Genomic DNA, 18,904 nt, shown 5'->3' with positions numbered 1-18,904 from the left:
CGCACCTCAGCAACCCAGAAAACGGATAAGTGGTTGAAGATGAATGAATGAATGAATGAATAGCTTAATATTGTCACACTTGGTCTCTTCTTTCACTATTAGCAATCATGTATTTAAGATTCAGAAAGTTTCCAATGAGCTCAGATAAAATAAGATGAGGTGAAAAGCTCTTGATTTGCCCATCTGACACATTTTCCCTCAGAGCCTGAAGTAGTTGGGAACCTCAGCGTCACTAATGTCACAACATCCTCAGTGACTGTGATGTGGAGTCAACCAAATGGAGAGCGCTACTTTTATAGAGTGCAGTTGTCTAATGGAACAACTAACTGGACACACGATGTCTATGAAACAAACATAAATATCACTGAGCTGACTGCTGGAGTGAATTACAGTTTTACTGTCACAGCGGTGGCTGGAGATAACAAAACACAAAGTGAAATGGCCACCGTTTCTACTTACACAAGTAAGATTACAGTATGAAGACTCTTATTGCTGATTTTGGTCCGTCAAGCTTTGGAAGATTTACATTTTAGTTTTCTTGATATGGCCACTTTTTACTTTGAATTTCTTTCCTCTACTTTTTGATCTTTCCAACTTAAATCCTCATTTACTATTTTAATGTAGCTGAGGTGTTTTTTGTCGCCAGCAGGCACATCACTATTAAGTGTTAATCGATTATTAGTATCGTAGTATAAGTATTAAGCGATTTTTACTCCCTCTCCTGTCTCCTCTCTTCTATAGAGCCAGGTATGATTTTGACCCACACTAATGTATCCCAGACCACCTCCTCCATTTCTCTGATGTGGACCAGACCTCCTGGTGAGGTGTTCATGTACAGGTTGGAGTGGGACAGTGGTGGAGATCTGATGACGACATACACAGATGATACATCTGCTGTGCTGTCATATCTGATCCCTGGTACTACATACACAATCACAGTCAGAGCTGTTGCTGGAGACAACAAGACTGAAGGAGACCCCTACTCCCTCATATCAGCCACAAGTAAGCCACCCTTTGTCTAATCAACATCTGCTTCTTAATTTTTAGCTTGTTATTTATACCATTTTTCACATATCCCACTTTGTCAGTTTTCATTTTCATGAAACAGCCTACATTCAGAATTTCTTTTAAATATGTTACTTATCTTTTTCTATTTCAGTTCATTTTTCAGCTAGCTCTAAATACCTAAGTTTGATGTCTCTCTGTATTTTTGCTCTTTCCACAGAACCTGAATCAGTCGGAGTTATCAGTTTCACCAGTGTCACCACATCATCTCTGACCCTTAACTGGACTGTACCAGAAGGAAAAGTCTCCTTTTATAGAGTACAGTGGAGAAGTACAAGTTTCAGCAATAATACAAATGTCACTGAACCACCCTTCACCATTGAAAACCTGACTGCTGGGGTGAACTATAGTATAACTATCTCTTCAGTAGCAGATGATGGCCAAACTGAGGGTGCAAGCAGCACTTATTCATCTTACACAAGTAAGCATTTAAATGTGTTTTATATTGTTAGAAAATTTAAGTTTTTTTTTTAAATATACATTTTACAAAAATGTATATACAGTGTAATTTTACATGACACCTACTTTTAGCAGGCCTGTGCTTGGCACAACTAATGTAGTTGTAGTTGTAATTGTATGTTGATGTTTGCCACCCCTTGGTGCAAGGCTCTGCAGCATCAGAGCAGTGGCTTTCTTCCAGCTGCACTGTGACGGTGCCTGCGGACTGTTGTCAGATCACTGATATCAAGGGTGTTAGCACGCTTGGTAGACCTGGAATTTTTGTGCAGAAGTTCTTGATGGAGAACACTTGCTTTACAGCTCAACAATTTCTGCAGCAATGAGATGTGTTCCCATAGTGAATCAGCATCAACAGCCTCAGAAGAAGTGAAAAGGAAAGGAGGATTTATACATCCAACCAGGAGTGCACTCCAAAATGATAGTTCAAACACAATTCACAGTTGGCCAGAGGGAATGTGTATGAGTTGTTTTTGATGGTACTGATAACCACCTCGAGCTCCGTGTTGTGCTTCTCTTTTGTCTGCTGGTAAACAGCAGTGCTTGCATATGCTTGCCATGCTTTACACGAAGACCTAGGCAGGTGGACAATGGTGGGGGGAGATGGAACCGCTTTCATGTTGTTCCCTCTGAAATAAGACTGGAGTGGCCTCTTTCGTGTCCAGGTCGTGGTGGGAAATGTGGAGATACTGGGTAGCTTGTTAGAATCCCCCTCATCTGGTTTGCTTGCCAGTGTTAATGTGAGAGCCGCTCTGCTCTCTTGGGACATGAATGAAGTTGAGCTGAGTTGGGCTTTAGTATTTTGGTTAGTTGGCTAAGACAGCACTCACCGTTCTGCCAGTTATAATGCAGCTGTGAGATAACAAAGGTGCTATTTATACTGTATGTCATAATTTTATAATGTCACTGTTTCATTCATAAAATGTTATAAGAACTTCTTTGTTTGCACAGGACCTACGAAGCCTGATAACATAACAGCGACCACACAGCGAACTGATGGCCTCCGCATCAACTGGACTTCGCCTGAACGGTGTGTTGATCGGTATATAGTGACCATCTCAAATAATGATTTCAGCTGTTCAAAAAACACCACAAACATTACCGAAGTGTTCTTCAATTTGAAACCTGGGAGAATCTACAACATCACAGTGACTGCTGTAGCTGGACACTTCACAAACGACTCTGACCTGGTTTCATTTGCAACTAGTAAGTCTAGTAAATCTTTTTTTTGTCACCGTTTTCTTGAGCTGACCTTGAGAGCAGCTTCATATTTATGTTGTTTAAAACATTATGAATTATGAATGACAAAGAATTTGACGGATAGTTTGAAAGTCAGTCATTTTTAATTTGAGAAATATAATATATTAGTCTTTTGTTTATCCCAGTCCTGTCAATCCTACTAATTAATGTCATATTTTGTTATTTTTTGAATTTTTAAATTTCATATTTAGTCACCTGAGTGTTCCAAGAAACAATCCTCTGCACTCTGCAAAAACTTTAGTTATGTCATTTCCACTTTTTAGCTCCCACACCTCCTGGCCCCATCATCATCAGCAGAAGGACAAACTCTTCCTTGTTTCTAAACTGGTCGATTCCTGTCTCAATGGAGGGAGCTCCGGGCATCAGATACAATGTCACCTACATTATTAATGATGCAGAAGATCAAATCAAATCAAATCACACCATAATTGAAACCATCAGCACAGAGCTGTCTTCGCTTTTATCTGGAGTTCTCTACAATATAACAGTTGAAACAGTTGGACCCCAAGGGTTATCTAGCACAGCTGTTAATCGATCTGCTTTCACCTGTAAGTAAAACTGTTGTTTCTGGCAATTGAATGCATTTTGTGCCTGCAATATTTGTAATACAACCCACTGTCGGGCACGGTCACTTTAGAACACTACATATTACATAATGAAATGTAAGTTATTAATGTATTATGATGTAACGAGAATCTCAGTTTATCTAGTTGCCTTTTAATGTAACACTTCCACCTTTTTTTCCATCTTTCTAGTGCCCAACCCTGTGTTGAACCTTACAGCCCGCCCTGCATCCACAGCCTCAATCAAACTGGAGTGGTCATACCCGCTGGGAGCTCAGACGTATTACAGATACTTGATTAAAACTTACGGAGCTGAAGGAACAGCTGTTGATAACATGACAGTCACCAATAACAGCACATATGTGCGTGGCCTGCAGCCAGGAACCAAATATAATATCAGTGTCACAACAATAGCAGATCCAGGGAGTGAATCCACAGAAGAACAGACATCCAGTTACACACGTAAGACCTTTTATTTAAACACAGCCAAATGACTGAAATCTTAAATGGCTCTGCACCACATCCACCTTCATATCATCTGTTCTCAAAGTGACTAAAATAACTACAAAATTATAAAAACATTTCTGTTGTTGAGGTTTTTGCCTTTAAATAACCCTCTGCTGTATTTGCTGCAGTCCCCAATGCAGTGAAGGGCCTCTCAGTGAGTGAGGTGAACACAACAGCTATCCAGCTGACGTGGTCCAAAAATGATTCTAAGCCTTCCTACTACTACCATGTGGTAGCGCTCCAGAATGGCATAGAGGTTCAGAACAATCAGACAAAGGAAGAGACTTATACCTTCTTCAATCTGATACCCGGAACAAAATACACTTTTAATGTGACAGCAGTTGTAGATGTGGCGATTTCCGCAAGTGCAAGCATATCAAGCTACACAAGTATGTCCTCAAACTTTCTGAAATGTGTTTATATATATGAGAGAGAGAGAGAGAGAACTATTTAAAAAAGAAGCAGCAAAGGTGACAGCTTTTAGTCTCTAGTATGGGTTGAGTGGATACAGCCAACTTTTCACCTGGTGTATTTAAGTTGTATTTCTAGGAAACCATGTCAGTCCAGGCCTGAATTTCCTGGTCCAACCATGACCATGCCTCTTTCCACACAGGAGAGCAGCAATTCCACAGTCATGTCATTTGCTCCTGAGAAATTTTGCACCCAGGGAGAAAAAAATATATTCTAAAAGCCAGACTCACAGGGAACCAATTCAAATAGATGGTTCCACTATTTTATAGGTATTTTAGTGTGATGTCACTATTTGAATTAAAATGATACTGTCTGTTGAAGCAACTAAAAACTTGTCTATTGCCACTTTAATCTCCAAAGAACACCAGAGCACACAACTTCCATAATGTAACACAATAGTAGCATTGTCCCTGTTAAATGCCAAATTACTCAAAATGCCACCCCTCCACACCACAATCACTTTGTTCCAATTTTTGTGGTACTTGCATTCAGAGATCTAAAATGAAGGTTTTTGAAAATGTTTAATTAACTTGATTGTTCCCTCCTCCAGAGCCTGAAGCAGTTACCAACATAACTGCCACAGGAAACACAACTGCTATATCAGTATCCTGGACCCCAGCAGGTGGAGGGGTGGTCTCGTACAGTGTCCTGCTGTATAGCAGTGAGGAGTTAGTGCAAAAAGAAACAAATCTGAGCAACACCACTGAAAATATAGTATTTCTGGGCCTGACACCAGGAGTGCTTTACTACGTAGTGGTTTCCACCAAAAGTGGATCTTTTGTGACGAACAGCTCACGTGTTTACAGCGCAACTTGTGAGTTACATTTTCATTATTACTCACAAATCTGTGTGTCCTGTATTTTGCCCTTTACTTTATAAATGCTTACCTCACTCATCTAACAAAAGAATGACCCTTCTCTCCCCAAGTTCCCAACCCTCCTGGTTCCATCACAGTGGAGTCTCAGACTGTGCAGTCCATTAACTTTACCTGGGCACTTCCAGAGGGCATGGACCATAATCAATACAGTTTCAAAGTGTCCACCATTAATGGCAGCAATCTGATTGTAAATAACTGGTACCTGCTGGACCATCTGCAATCTGGAAGCCCCTACTGGATCTCTGTTGTTACTGTTGGCGTGGAAGACCATGAAAGTGAAGCAGTGACAACAACTAACTATACCAGTGAGTGGGATTAATATACATCGATCTCATCATGGCTATTACATTCTGTTGTGACTTGTATAACTTGTATAATGTCATTAGGTTCAGAAGAACCTAATAGCATAAATATGCTATTTGTGCAATTTTGCACAAATCTGACACTTTGCCACATTTTTTTTATCTTTTCAGGACCATTTTCTGTAACCAAACTCAGGGAGACTGAAATCACCACAAACTCAGTGACCTTGGTGTGGGTGCAACCTGAGCGCAAATCTGACTACTCATATGTGGTGCAAGTTAGCAATGACTCACTGAGCCATGACCAAGAAAGTTTTAACACCACACACACATTCAATGGACTTTTATCTGGGAGCAACTACAGCTTCACTGTTACTACACAAACAAAGGATGGCACTCAGGCATCTCCTGTGACAATCTCCTACTTTACACGTATGTATATGCCATGTTGTCTTTACACAAAACATGTTTTCTCAATAAGTACAACAGCTAAAGAACATTTTCAAAAATAGTCTATATTCTAGTCCCTGTTTTTTCTGTTACTTCTGGAAGTGCCACTAATTTGACAGAATAATACAATAATTGTGCTTAATATTTTAACAGTAACACTTTCACTTTTTTTAGGGCCTTACAGTGTTCAGGTTTTGGAGGCCAAAACATTGAATACAACCAGTGTACAGCTGACTTGGAAAGAGCCACAAGAGTACAAGAATGAATATACGTATCGAGTGCACACCAGCTGTGACTCAGAGAACATGACCACTGCAGAAGACTCTGCACAGATCTCAGGGCTGACACCTGGAACCAATTGCACCTTCTGTGTTTTTGTCAGAGCAGCAAATGGCATTGAAGGGCTTGCAAAATGCATCTCGATGTACACTGGTAAGAGTCTCATTTGTCATTTATGTTTCTTTAATTTACATTATTGAGGCAGAAGATCAGATTTAGTTTTTCTTCCTCTGGACATTAACAGAGCCTGAGGCGGTGCAACCCAGCATCTCTAGCCAAGGATCCAATCGCTCAGTCCTGGTGTTGTGGGCCAAACCTCGCGGGAAAGTGGAATTTTATAAGGTTTCTTTAAACCAAACATTACAGGAGAGGAACCTGAGCTCTGACAACACCTCATATCTGTTTGAAGGGTTGTCAGCAGGGACGCTTTACACTGTTAGGGTAACAACATTTAGTGGACCCCTCAATGCACCTTCTGAATTCATCACGAATGCAACTTGTAAGTACCATACATAAAACTTGTTTAAAGTGGTTTCATATTCAACAAAGACATTTATGATCCTTTTTAATAACTGCATAATGACCCTGGAAACAGCAGTGTGAATCCTTTTATCATCATTTTGAAATCAATTTGGCACTGGGTCATTTTATGGTCCAGTTGTGCGCAGCTTTTAATGTTGACTTCTGTAGCATCATACAGTCTTGGGTGTGACATTACTCGTATGTGGAAGGACAGTATTACAAGAATGTTTTGAGTTGATGGCTGCTGCTTGGTGAGGTCAACTTGTTTGAATAGGCACAATTTTATGCACAAGAAAAGAGACAGCATACCTATTTTCAACTTTGCTCCAACACTGAAAGAAAACTGTAAGAACTATAACAGATGAAGAAGAGGCAAATATCTATTTATTTAACTATGCTTTAATTAATTACTCACATTTCAATTGTTCTATTTTTTTCTGTCTTAATTTTTCATTTTCACATTTTATCATCTAATTTTGTTGTCATTCTCTTGGGGAATTACATTTCATTGTTCATTGTTTCAAAATTTTATTGTAACTTTGAGCAACATTGATTGTGAGGCAGTCTTCCAGATTTATGATTGCTATTGCTCAATTCTTCCTTCCTCCCTCACAGTCCCTAACCCTCCTGGGCCCATTGAGGTCTTGAAAAAGGAAACCAATTCCATTGAAATAAAGTGGGAGAGAGCTCCTCTGATGACCAATACATCTTTTGTCTACAAATTACTTTCCAATGGAAAAGAAAACACCAACACAACTATAACCACCACCAGCACCAATCACATCTTTAGCCCCCTGCTTTCTGGGACTTCCTACAACATCATCATTACCACAGTGGGCGTCATGGATTTCGAAAGCAAGCCAGTTCACATCGACACCACTACAAGTAAGGGTTTTATTCCTGTACCCAAACAATTCTCTCCTCTCTTATCTACAACCCTCACCCACCTACTATCTGGAGTAACACTGACATCTCTTAAATGTCTTTCAAACAAACAGGGCCGTTTGCTGTGGTGTTTCTTTGGGCTCAGAAGGCAGAAGAAACCAACATTAAAGTCATATGGAGCAAACCTGATGAATACAAAGAAAGCTATTTTTACAATTTGACCTGGCATAGCGAAAATGGACTTAACAGTACAATAACATCAGAGCATCAGTTTAACATCAACAACCTGGATCCTGGAAGCAATTACAGCTATAGTGTCACCACAGAGACCTCAGACGGAACGAAAAGCACTCCAACATTGAATTCCACCTGCACAAGTATGTAGTAGTAACAGCTGGATTAATTTTATATTGTTATCACACTATTTCAAATCATTTTGAGTTGTTTTGTGTGAATTTGAGAAATCCAGCTAATGATATTCAGTGACTGTTTTCTTGAAAATTATCGCAGTTACGATTCTCCTAACATTGATTTCTATGTGACACTGCAGAGGCAAGCCAAGTGAAAGATCTAAGTTATGAAGGTCCAAACAATCCAAATGCAGAAATCATCTTGACCTGGAACAAACCTTCTGGTCAGTACTCAGGGTTCCTGGTAACTGGAACTGACAACATCATCATCAATTCAACAACCTGTTGCAGTTTGACTCTGTCCAATCTTCGTCACAATACTAAATATGACCTGAACATGAAGACGCTCAGCTGTGGACAGTCCAGCAGTTCTGTGTTTCTGCAGGCCCACACAGGCATTACAGGTTAGAAATTATGCTTTATTGACACTACAATGAAATAACTGCAGAATGCAAAGGCTAATAAGGTTAAATTATCAAAAAGGAGACATACAGTGACATACAGACATACAGGACAAAAGTTCTACGTACAGCAACGTTTCCCTGACTGTTCTATACGTGACGGTGTTTCCTCGACAAATAGAATTGTGTTGCTGTTGTGGTTTCTTTCTATTATTTTTGGATGAACCTCTCAAAACCAACTATTTTTTTCTTTCATAATTTTCACAACTTCAAGCTCCACCAATTCCATCTGACTCGTTGTTGCTGTCCACGGTGACTAAGACTGAATACAATCAGTTCATCTTAAGGATTCATCGAAGTCTGCTGAATGACACGTATGGGCCAATCAAATATGTTGCAGTCCTGGTGACAGAAAACCCTCCTGGTGACTTTTCTTTTTCATTCGAAAATTGTTGTGCATTATTTGTATCTTTTGCGATAATTAAACTAATCCTAAGTGCTAATTTAAGGCCTTAAGGCAGCTGGAATTACTGCTCTTTTTCTTCTTATGATTCTTACAACTCAGTAGTCATTGATGTTCTTTCAGGTGATGATTTAAAAACGTACTTGGATCAAAGTTATGATGACTGGAAAGCAGGAAAAACTCAAGCATACCTTGCAACAATCATGGAGGTTGATGTGCCGTCACGCAGTACAGAGGACAATTTGATTATGAATGTAGGAAATGGCTCCAAATGGAATGGATACACTAATGGTCCACTGGAAGCCAAAGGACGTTATCAGTAAGAACAAAAATGCTGCTGTCTGTAAAAAATGAACATCTCAAAGGTTGAATAAGAGTTTCTTTACAGACTATTGCTGTGTTATATAAGATCTAATGTATTTGAACAGCCAACTTTACTGTGGTGTTTGTCATCAGTAGTCATTAAAATGAATAATTTTAGTGCTTCAATCAAGCACTGTAGTTTTATCTTAATAATTTCATTTATCATGTTCAGAAGGTTGTCTTCAAGTAGACATTTTAATAGGTTACATTTTTGACACATTAGAATGAGTCTGTATTTTTAGTTTGACTAAATAATTTATTATTATTTATTAACAAATTTTGCTGTGTTATTCTGAATTTGGAGAGGTCAATGTTAATTAATTAAAAGGAGGGAAGTCAAAATGCTAATTCTCTTTTCTTGCAGATACGCCATTGTGTTGTTCACCAGTCTAAATTTAACGGAAAATGACCTTGTGAATGTTCCAAATTCACTGGTCTCAATAACAGCCTTTTACTCTGCTTTTGTACTCCCACAAAATCCAGGTACCCATAATCAGAATTTTTTTGTGTGGTTGTTTTTGCTATGAAGCCCCGGTGCTGTTAGAAAATACTAATTGGCCTCTTTTGTTGTCTCTCCATTATAATATTTGTCAACAGCCACCATTTCCATGGCTGTGGGAGCAACACTGGGAATTTTTTTTGTTCTTTTCATCATCCTCATCGGCTTCATTATTTACTGGAAAAGGTTGGTCACTGTCAGCAGTGATAGAATTTAAGCCACCTGTGTAAATGACGAAACTTAAATCCAACTCCTTTTGACTGTAGGTCCAACAAAGAAACACCAGACATCCAGATTCATTCAATGAGGTAAGATTTTCATTTTTATTCATGTTATATTTTATATACCATATTAAGTTTAATGTAAATTAACAATAGTTAGTCAATATTGTTTTTCCTTTCTTTTTCTAGAGCCAAAGTGTAAGTAGAAATCTTATCAATAAATAAAAAAGGAAAATCATATTTATCAAATCAGATTATGACCAGTTGCCTTAACTCTACTAAAGTGGTTTTCTGAACTAATTTATTCAACCCTGGTGTCTCTTCATTCAGGAGTATGGTTGTGAGAATAGAAGACTATGAGGATTACTATAAGAAGCAGAAAGCAGACTCCAACTGTGGCTTTGCTGAAGAGTTTGAGGTGAAACACACACTTGATATCCAAGAACTGATGTTTCTATTCATACCAGACAGTTAATGCTGTTAGTATGTTGATAGTTGTTGTTAGGAAGTTGATAGTTTCTTATTAGTTGTGCGATTTCATAATTTTGTAAAATTATCAATAATAGGATACTGACTTCATAATATTAAGGTGATTGATTTAGCATCCAGTCCTATGAAATGTTTTCCCACTTGCTTTTCAAGGACCTGAAGCCTATTGGTACAGCTCAGTCAAAAAACAGCGCTCTGACTTTGGAGAACAAGCCCAAGAACCGCTACAACAATGTGCTTCCCTGTGAGTTACCTTAACAAATCCACCTCTGCTTCTTTCAACAGTCATACTCCTCATTCTTTAGACCAACTCATTGCTGATCATGGTTCATCTACTACCATTATTCCATTTTTCCATTGGACATTACACCGGAGTAATCATACTTTACAAATACACTAACAATTCTATCCACTTCCCTCACTTAAGAGACAACTGAGCATCAGTGCAGGCATGACATTTTAAACATGGCATATTTTTCTCACCTCCTAGATGACTCTTCTAGGGTGAAACTCTCTATAGTCCATGGAAGTCCCTTTGATGACTACATCAATGCTAACTACATGCCGGTGCGTACTGACATTTAACAGTTGCAGCTCTTTGCTGCAGTCATTGCCTCAGTATCGATACGTTCGACTGAAAAAAATAACTCATTGCTCATTGCCTAATACCTTGCTATTTAAACTACTTCCGCTTCAAATGCACACCGATGATTGGGAAAACCTAAGAAGCTCAGAGGACACTGAGCAGGATGATGTTTGTGTTCTACAGCCGTGTTGATGTTTTATTTCGCAGGGTTACAACTCAAGGAAAGAGTTCATTGCAGCTCAGGGTCCTTTGCCCACCACAGTCAACGAGTTCTGGAGGATGATATGGGAGAAGAACGTACAGACGCTCGTGATGCTGACACGCTGCAATGAACAAGGACGAGTGAGCCTAAACACCATGCCTAGAAGCAACATGCACGTCAATGATAATCCAATGATAAACACGTGGGTGCATCCACTGTCTTCCATTTCCAGGTAAAATGTGAACAGTATTGGAGCTCTGGCACAAAGCACTTTGAAAACATCACTGTAACAACAACTTCTGAAATACCACTTGAAGACTGGACCATCAGAGACTTTGACATTAAAAATGTAAGTGGTGTAATGTATATGTATTTCAAACTATTGAGTCAGGAGTGTCTTGTGACTCATAAGGCAGAAGAGAACATCGTAGTCATCCAGGAAAAACCTGCTGATCTCAAGGCCGAGATGGGCCCATCAGTAAATAAGACATGTAACTCAGTATGTGTGCGCATCAGTCAGTCATCAACTCCAATCACAGCTTATTTAACATCTATTTTGAGTTTGTTTGTTGTTTGTTTTCTAGGTGAAAACAGCAGAAACCCGTTCAGTTCGTCAGTTCCACTTCACAGCTTGGCCAGATCACGGCGTACCGGAGACCACTGAGCTTCTCATCAGCTTCAGACATCTAGTCAGAGAGCATATGGACCAATACTCAAGACATTCTCCTACTGTGGTGCATTGCAGGTTTGACCTAACTCACAGAAACACACACACCAGCCTTCAATCATATGTACATTTTTCAGAATTGATGAAGACGTTTTACTGATACTCCATCTTTTGCCTCTCTTGTCCGTGCGGCTACCTCATCTACATTCAGTGCTGGCGTTGGGCGCACAGGCACTTTCATCTCCATTGATCGCATGCTCTTTCAGATTGAGAGGGACAATGTTGTCGATGTGTTTGGCATTGTCTATGATCTGCGCATGCATCGACCCCTAATGGTGCAGACAGAGGTAGGCTTCGATTGTGTTCACTGGGGTTTAACATGTCTTACTGTACATGACTGAAATGATCAGCTCACTAAACTTTTGCATTTGGTGTCCCTGCAGGATCAGTATGTCTTCTTAAACCAGTGTGCCATGGACATCATCAGGTCAAGAAATGGAACCAATGTGGATCTAATCTACCAAAACACTGCTGCACTCTCCATTTATGAGAATGTGGAACCCAAAAAAGGTTTCCGCAAAAATGGTTACCATAATGCATAGGCCAGAGAAAGTGCTCAGGTCTTTAATTTCTTCCTTTCCTCTTAATAATTGACTGTGCAGATATTTGTAAATGGAATGCCTTAAACCGACTGTGCTGTATTTATTTTTAAGGACACCATAGCTTTAGATTTAAAAATCTTTTTCTGGTATTTATTTGTGAAAATGTTGAATGTGACAAATTAGAACATTGTGTATGGAGAAATCATAATTAACATTATCACTGACCAAAAATATTTTGATGATTGTAAAATATGGACTATTTTTCTTTTTTTTTTGTATTGCTGTTTTTCCCCTCCTTTCTTACTACTGTAAAAGGCTCACTGATGATTAGATCTTAAACTCAGGTAATGTGTTGAATGGGGTATTATTGCAGATATTTAAGACAGAAGATTTTTTTGTAATTAACTGAATCATTAGAATGGCTGCATAAAAAACTGTTGTTATAAATACTGTGCCTTTTATAACCCTTTGTGCTTTGACACCAATAGGTGGCACCCTTTCATTTTTTGTTGTTGTTAACCCAAAACTTTAAAAATCCGGAGGGACTGGGATTTTATTTTTTTATAGAAATCATGAAAATACGATTTTCAATGTAAAGTGAAGTTTTCAGATTGTACAGCTAATAGTTTTTGCACCTGCCAAGCCAGTTTGAACTGTTGAAAGCTTGATGATGAGTTTTGTATTGAATGAAGAAAAAGGTCCAAGGCACTCTGATAAGGTGAGAATATAAAAAATGCTCAGATGAAGGCTCCTCTGTGAGCTGAAATGCTTTGACTTTTTTTTTTTTTAAACTTTATTTAGTCCATGTATCAATAAAGCATTTTTATATATTGCTACCATATCACAGTTCCTCGGACATTTTTTCTTCTTCATGTTTGATTTATCGGTTTATCCCCTTCCTGGCTGAGCAACTGATGTTTCCTGACTCAGTGTAGCACTCTACATTTTTAACCATCCAGTGTTTTGTATTGGTTTGGTTTGCACTGTTAATAATGCACTGGATGCATTTGTCCCTATACACTGGTTCCCCTTTGTAAACTATGAAATGTTTGTTTTGTTTGTTATATCAGTGTCTTTCATCATATATTTTGACCATTTCTTTCTTCTTTCTCACTCTTTTTTTCCTCACTACACTGTGCCACTGATTATTCCAGTCTTTTTTTATATGTTTTAAAGTGATGTGTCACATTAAGCAAAAGCTCAGGAACTCAAATTATGAAAGATGGGCATTTCACTGGGTAGTAGGGTCTTATAAAATCCATACCATGTAGCTGGTCACATCTATTGTTTTGTGGTGTCGAATGCCCTATTTTTCTACAGTGTACATTCCTCATAGAAATAATAATGTCGCGTCACCTTCTACTGCATATCTGGTCTATTTATAGATGTTTCCTGTGATGGTAAAACTATCAGACGAGCCCAAGTTTTATTTTCAGCTTCCAAAGGGCAGCATTTTCCATGAGGCGTGTAGGTTTTTTTTTTTTTTTTTACAATAAGGTTGTAGATACTTTTAGGCCAAACTTTTATTTTTATTTTACATTGATGTACTCAAGATGATTTAAAGCACTGTTATAAAAAAAGAATGAAAAAATTAGGTATGGAAATTTAGGGGTATTTTTTAAATGCTTTATGAGATGCTTGCTGGTACAATGCAAAAATAAAAAGGAGGAAGATTTTAATGTGTTTACCTTTCAGTCTGTCAAACTAATAGGATTAAAGATGTGACTACATTTTTTACCAAATATTCCCATGACTATGTGGTGTGTGCCACATCGAAGTGTCTTGCATAGTGAACAGAAACATCCATGTGGAATATCCTAAGGTTAAAGTGGGATATCCCTCCAAAGATGGTTGAGACTGACTGAGCCAAGATCCTGTAACACTTCCAGATACAGTCTTGACGGACTGCTGATGGTGATAACCTACAGCTAAGACACTGTGGAGAGCCCACGTTTAATTGGAAAAACACACAGAATACCATGGGTAATTTTTTTAAAATCCATAACTATATCTCAGTTGTTTAAAGTCAGAATATGGTTCTTTTTATTTTAAGCTGATATTACTGAAAAAGCAACTCATATCATCTGGGTAGCAAATAGCCTTTCAGTTGTCTCAGTAATATCGAAATATTCAAAAGCAGCAAAGCAACTGAATATGCTGCAAAGCACATTGGAGGATTGAGGCAGTGAACACCTGCATTATTCAAAGCAATTCTGAGGCTGTAGGTAGCAAAGTGCACCCTCAAAGGATAAATAAATAATACAATTTCTTCTTCTTAGTTCATGTGAAAAAAACCAAACGTATGCAGTCCTTTGTACACAGTCATTAAAATGTTCTAATTTAATGCCTCACAGGGGGGACTTTGTACAACGTACCAATGTTTTACGTGGGATCACTTCCAGACAGGAGATTGTATGGTGTATGTTTAGCTTGTAGATCAGTTAAGATTTTGTCAGCATGTTGACTTCAATAAGCCAGATATTTCTTACATCATAGACGGTACCCTGGTTTCTCTACATCTCCCTCCATTCCTCCTCATCGCCTTTGTTTCACATCTCTCAGATCCACAAGCAGGATCTAAAAATAGATGTGGCATTTGAATGTCTCTTTCTTCCTATGCTGCGATTTGCAATAAAATAGGATACAGAAAATTCTACCCATTATGACAGCAATCCAACACACAAATAGAAAATTCAATTGGGCCGACAAATATCTGGGTGATCCCAATTAAATGAGAAGCTCAAATTGTTATGTGCCATTAAATGTGCCATAGTGGATTACGCTAGGATATTTCAGCTTTACACAAAGGTGGGATTTTTTTTTTTTTTAATTAAAAAAAAAAAAAAAAAACAACAACAAAAAAACCAAACCATAAGTAAACAAGGGTGCACAGGTAATTATATTAGATATAAGGTGCAAACACAGTCACACAGTTGAACTCCAGTTGAGACCTGACTTCATTATAAGGTCTTTACTATAAACATGGCTGATGCCGTCCGTCTGATGTGATCTTAGCATATTTATGTTTCTTTACAAGCCTCACCAGTCTGAACATTTCAAATTAAATATTGGTCAGCAAAGCTATAACATGGGACATTCAGTTTGAAGAAAGAGGACGAAGTGACAATGTACTGTCAAACTAAAGCCAAAAGACAATAAGAAATACTCATCAACATACTGCTGGCTAATGTAGGGCCCCAAAACAATAAAATACTACCGACCTACCTTCTTCCTACACTTTAATCTCCAAATAAATAATAGATACAGCAAAAATGGGTTTTAGTGAGTAGCCTCCTTTTTGATACTTAAATTTATTAGCATTGCTGGTGATAAAAAAGAAGAAAAAAAACAATAATGTATGACTTTTACTCGCTGTGGAGTATTTCTTGTTTTCTTTTCAAAATAAACAGTCTGAAGGGGGTTTATATTGTAAGTTATTTTAGGTTTAAAATATTCGTGTTGTGTCTGCACAAACGTGTTGTTTACCTTATGGAGACGGTTGTGGGGGTCCACGCTGGGAGGCGGTGCAGCGCCTCTGCGGCCACAGGTGTCGCCAGAGCGCCGGGACTCAGCAGCCCGATGAAGCCGCCGCTGCCGCCGCCGCCGCCGCAGCAGCAGCAGCAGCAGCAGCAGCAGGAAGGTCCAGTCTGCTCCATGTTGGAACGGGACCGGTTCTCCTTCAGCCGACCGCAGCCGCCCGCCCGCCCGACAGACAGCTTCTCCCATCGGCCCCCCCTCCGTGCTATGACGCCGGTCGGGGAAGGACGCCCGGAGACAGCCGCATGAGCCCTGCCCTGGTTGACACAGAGTGAGTTTACACTCAGCCTGCCCCGCAAACAACACAAACGGACACACAACTCGTGTGCGTATTCAGCGACCGTTACTTGTATTTCTACCAACTAATTGTGTGTTTGTTTGTTTGTTTTTTTTTAACTGATGCTAACTAGCGGAGCTCGGATAGCACTGACTGATGAACTGGTCAAACTGGTGTTTTTGTAAATCTCCTTTAAACCGAAGACAGCTGTTGTTGTTGTTTTTTCTTTTTTTGTTTTTTTTGTTTTTCACGGAGAACTGTTAACCTTAAAGACGCGGTGTTTGGAGGAATTTAGTCCGTGGTGGCAGTAACGGTATCCGTGTCCGTGTAGTTAGCCGCCTGGCTCGGCGGTGGCTAACGTCAGTAGCTAGCCTCCCGAAATGAAGCTCCGTCTCCCTGCCGGAGCGGCACGTCCTGCCCCATGCGGCTGCAGCTTGGCTGCAGCTTGGCTTTCACTTGTTTGCATGGCAACCGGGGACGTGGCGGGTCTCTTGTCTGATACCCCCCCCCTCCAACATTTAATCGGGTTTTACCCCCACCCTCCTCTAGCCCCCCCAGCTTTCACCTTCTTCTAGCCGGATGGGGACACCGGACCAGCCACAGGCAGATAACGGCGCATGTGGCTGAGCGGTATTCGGACCGATCACCGTCGCGATTTTCGTTTTCTGCAAAAAAACAAAAAAACAAAACTGCATGACTCAAAAACACAAATTTTACTCGAGTCCTGGTCGTTAATATCAAGCGGTGCACGACGTGTTACGTTGTGACGGGGAAGCTGTGGATGATTGTAAGAGCACTGAGGCTAGTAGGCATTTAAATGTCAGATATTGTGCAGTGCAGGCCAAGGCATCTTCAGCATGATTCAACTCCAGTGTTGCTGCTCTGCCAAAACTGTAACCTTTGTGTCATGTGTTCTCTACTAGCACTAGCATTATGAGTGTCAACAGGCTTCCTTTGGCACATGGCAGTTGTGATGATTTGCCACTATTTATGAAAAAAACAAAGAAAGAATTGCAGTGCAGTGAAACCAAAATAAAATGTTTTTAATTGCATCTTTCTTTACATTAGAACATAAATAGTCTGTTTTATCAATTGTGAAATGGCAATTAAAAAAGGCTTATTTGAAGTATTCTTGTCAAACATGCATTTTTACAATATATAATATATATATATATAGGTACAATGAGGGGAGGGGGGGGGGGAATAATTCAAATGCTGATATTGGTGGTGGCAGCATAAAGAGTCCAGAGTAGATGAGAGTATACTTGTGATATTTGATTGTGATGAGATAATGACTCAGAGATTTTGCCATTTCACTTCACCTCATATATTCATCTATTCCCAGTGCAGACAAAGATAGAAGTTCTCATCATTTTTAATCGGGTGGTATTATGTGGAGTTGAGCCATGCAAGAGATAAGAATAACACAGAAATGCACTTTATTTAATAGGTAAAATGCTTGCTGGAATGTGTCCCTCGATACTGGAAAAAAAATAATCTCAAGAGAGGGCAATCTTAGCACAAGAGGAAATGATTACCAGACTGCTAGAAGAGAGGCAGTTCAACAGACTGTCTCTTGTTCTCCCACATTCTCATAGCAAAGTCGTCATTTGCTCTGTGGCTTCAGTTTTTCTGTGGTCTGTCTGCACTTGCAGATGACTCCATCTTTCATAGTAGTTTATAGAGAACAGGGAACAAGAGACAAAAATCCAATATTGTGATTCTCTTCCAAACTTGCAATGGATAAGAATTGATCTGATATTGATTGGCCGCAAAATGCCCGACAGCATATTGTGTCTGTGGCAGTGAGGGAACCATCTGAAGGTTATTAATGTTCAGTGGTGCTGGAAATGGGTCATGAGCCCAATAAGATGCACTGCTCATATTTTCTGTCTCAAGTCATTCCAAGTTACCTTTTTCAAATGATGACAGGCTTGATGGTGATTACCAATGTAAGTCTGGTCATGCCATGTTACAATCTACTTCCACTAATCAGGCAGGGATATTTAATGGTGTTGCTCCCTAAGCCTATCAACAAGAACTTGGCTTTGCCCTGCCGTGAATGCAAAAATGGAGAAAGAGTGGTAGTCAATGTAGGAAAACAAAAAGGGCGCTAAGAATTTCAACAGCTGTTTGTCCCCCTTTTTGTGCATGGTTAGTGCTTTTTTTTGTGTGTGTATTTGCTTTCTCTAGCAGCAAAACACAGCAATAGTCTCAACTTCCATGCTGTGCTGTGAGGAATTGTCAGAAAATAACAAGTCTGAGTATATACTGTAGAGTCACGGGGGGCAGGGGGTGTCTTGCTGAGGTCAGCCCTCCCTTTTTTCCCTTCTTTTAAAGTTAAATCAGTGATATTCAGCATAAGAATTCAAGGGAAGAACCAGAAATGTCAAAATTATAATATTTCTTTTGAAATCAAGTTAAGTACTGTTGTAATTGTATTTTAAATGTTCAGTTGGATAGTTGTTTTACTCTTTATTTGCAAATAGGAGATGTGAGGGAGATGTCTGTTTATCTCAGTTGGCATTTTGCCTTACCCTGAAAGTGTCT

At 39.3% G+C, this 18,904-nt stretch overlaps 3 protein-coding genes across 11 annotated transcripts in view; 2 read left to right on the top strand and 1 right to left on the bottom strand.

The window, feature by feature from the left end:
- Window positions 1–14,213, top strand: part of LOC115056658 (receptor-type tyrosine-protein phosphatase beta-like) — a 34,715-nt gene extending 20,502 nt beyond the window's left edge. For 4 of the 7 annotated variants that reach the window (XM_029523274.1, XM_029523275.1, XM_029523277.1 and 1 more), the window contains 29 exons: window positions 203–463; window positions 742–1,002; window positions 1,226–1,486; window positions 2,473–2,727; window positions 3,045–3,329; window positions 3,537–3,806; window positions 3,980–4,240; window positions 4,873–5,136; window positions 5,250–5,504; window positions 5,673–5,933; window positions 6,126–6,383; window positions 6,475–6,729; window positions 7,368–7,637; window positions 7,751–8,014; window positions 8,188–8,451; window positions 8,723–8,872; window positions 9,035–9,230; window positions 9,639–9,757; window positions 9,872–9,959; window positions 10,040–10,081; window positions 10,184–10,192; window positions 10,325–10,412; window positions 10,637–10,727; window positions 10,974–11,050; window positions 11,277–11,411; window positions 11,504–11,620; window positions 11,856–12,016; window positions 12,150–12,285; window positions 12,382–14,213. In XM_029523274.1, the coding sequence (XP_029379134.1) occupies window positions 203–463; window positions 742–1,002; window positions 1,226–1,486; window positions 2,473–2,727; window positions 3,045–3,329; window positions 3,537–3,806; window positions 3,980–4,240; window positions 4,873–5,136; window positions 5,250–5,504; window positions 5,673–5,933; window positions 6,126–6,383; window positions 6,475–6,729; window positions 7,368–7,637; window positions 7,751–8,014; window positions 8,188–8,451; window positions 8,723–8,872; window positions 9,035–9,230; window positions 9,639–9,757; window positions 9,872–9,959; window positions 10,040–10,081; window positions 10,184–10,192; window positions 10,325–10,412; window positions 10,637–10,727; window positions 10,974–11,050; window positions 11,277–11,411; window positions 11,504–11,620; window positions 11,856–12,016; window positions 12,150–12,285; window positions 12,382–12,540 (5,513 nt within the window). In that variant the 3' untranslated portion in view covers window positions 12,541–14,213. The remainder of the gene's footprint in view (window positions 1–202; window positions 464–741; window positions 1,003–1,225; window positions 1,487–2,472; window positions 2,728–3,044; window positions 3,330–3,536; window positions 3,807–3,979; window positions 4,241–4,872; window positions 5,137–5,249; window positions 5,505–5,672; window positions 5,934–6,125; window positions 6,384–6,474; window positions 6,730–7,367; window positions 7,638–7,750; window positions 8,015–8,187; window positions 8,452–8,722; window positions 8,873–9,034; window positions 9,231–9,638; window positions 9,758–9,871; window positions 9,960–10,039; window positions 10,082–10,183; window positions 10,193–10,324; window positions 10,413–10,636; window positions 10,728–10,973; window positions 11,051–11,276; window positions 11,412–11,503; window positions 11,621–11,855; window positions 12,017–12,149; window positions 12,286–12,381) is intronic. The other 3 variants (XM_029523276.1, XM_029523278.1, XM_029523273.1) reach the window with 3 other exon arrangements.
- ptpn5 (protein tyrosine phosphatase non-receptor type 5) overlaps window positions 1–16,669 on the bottom strand; it is a 61,925-nt gene extending 45,256 nt beyond the window's left edge. Inside the window, exon 1 of the mRNA XM_029523285.1 lies at window positions 16,027–16,669. The gene's annotated coding sequence lies outside the window, so the exon portion shown is untranslated. The remainder of the gene's footprint in view (window positions 1–16,026) is intronic.
- The window catches only part of osbpl5 (oxysterol binding protein-like 5), a 36,749-nt gene continuing 33,970 nt past the window's right edge, over window positions 16,126–18,904 (top strand). For 2 of the 3 annotated variants that reach the window (XM_029523279.1, XM_029523283.1), the window contains exon 1: window positions 16,126–16,348. The gene's annotated coding sequence lies outside the window, so the exon portion shown is untranslated. Of the gene's footprint in view, window positions 16,349–16,383; window positions 16,403–18,904 lie in introns of those variants that run through there. The other variant, XM_029523281.1, reaches the window with a different exon arrangement.

Source organism: Echeneis naucrates, chromosome 16, assembly GCF_900963305.1.
Source record: "Echeneis naucrates chromosome 16, fEcheNa1.1, whole genome shotgun sequence".
NCBI lineage: Eukaryota > Metazoa > Chordata > Actinopteri > Carangiformes > Echeneidae > Echeneis > Echeneis naucrates.
The sequence above is the reverse complement of the archived record's forward strand: the minus strand, read 5'-3'. Positions and strand labels throughout refer to the sequence as shown.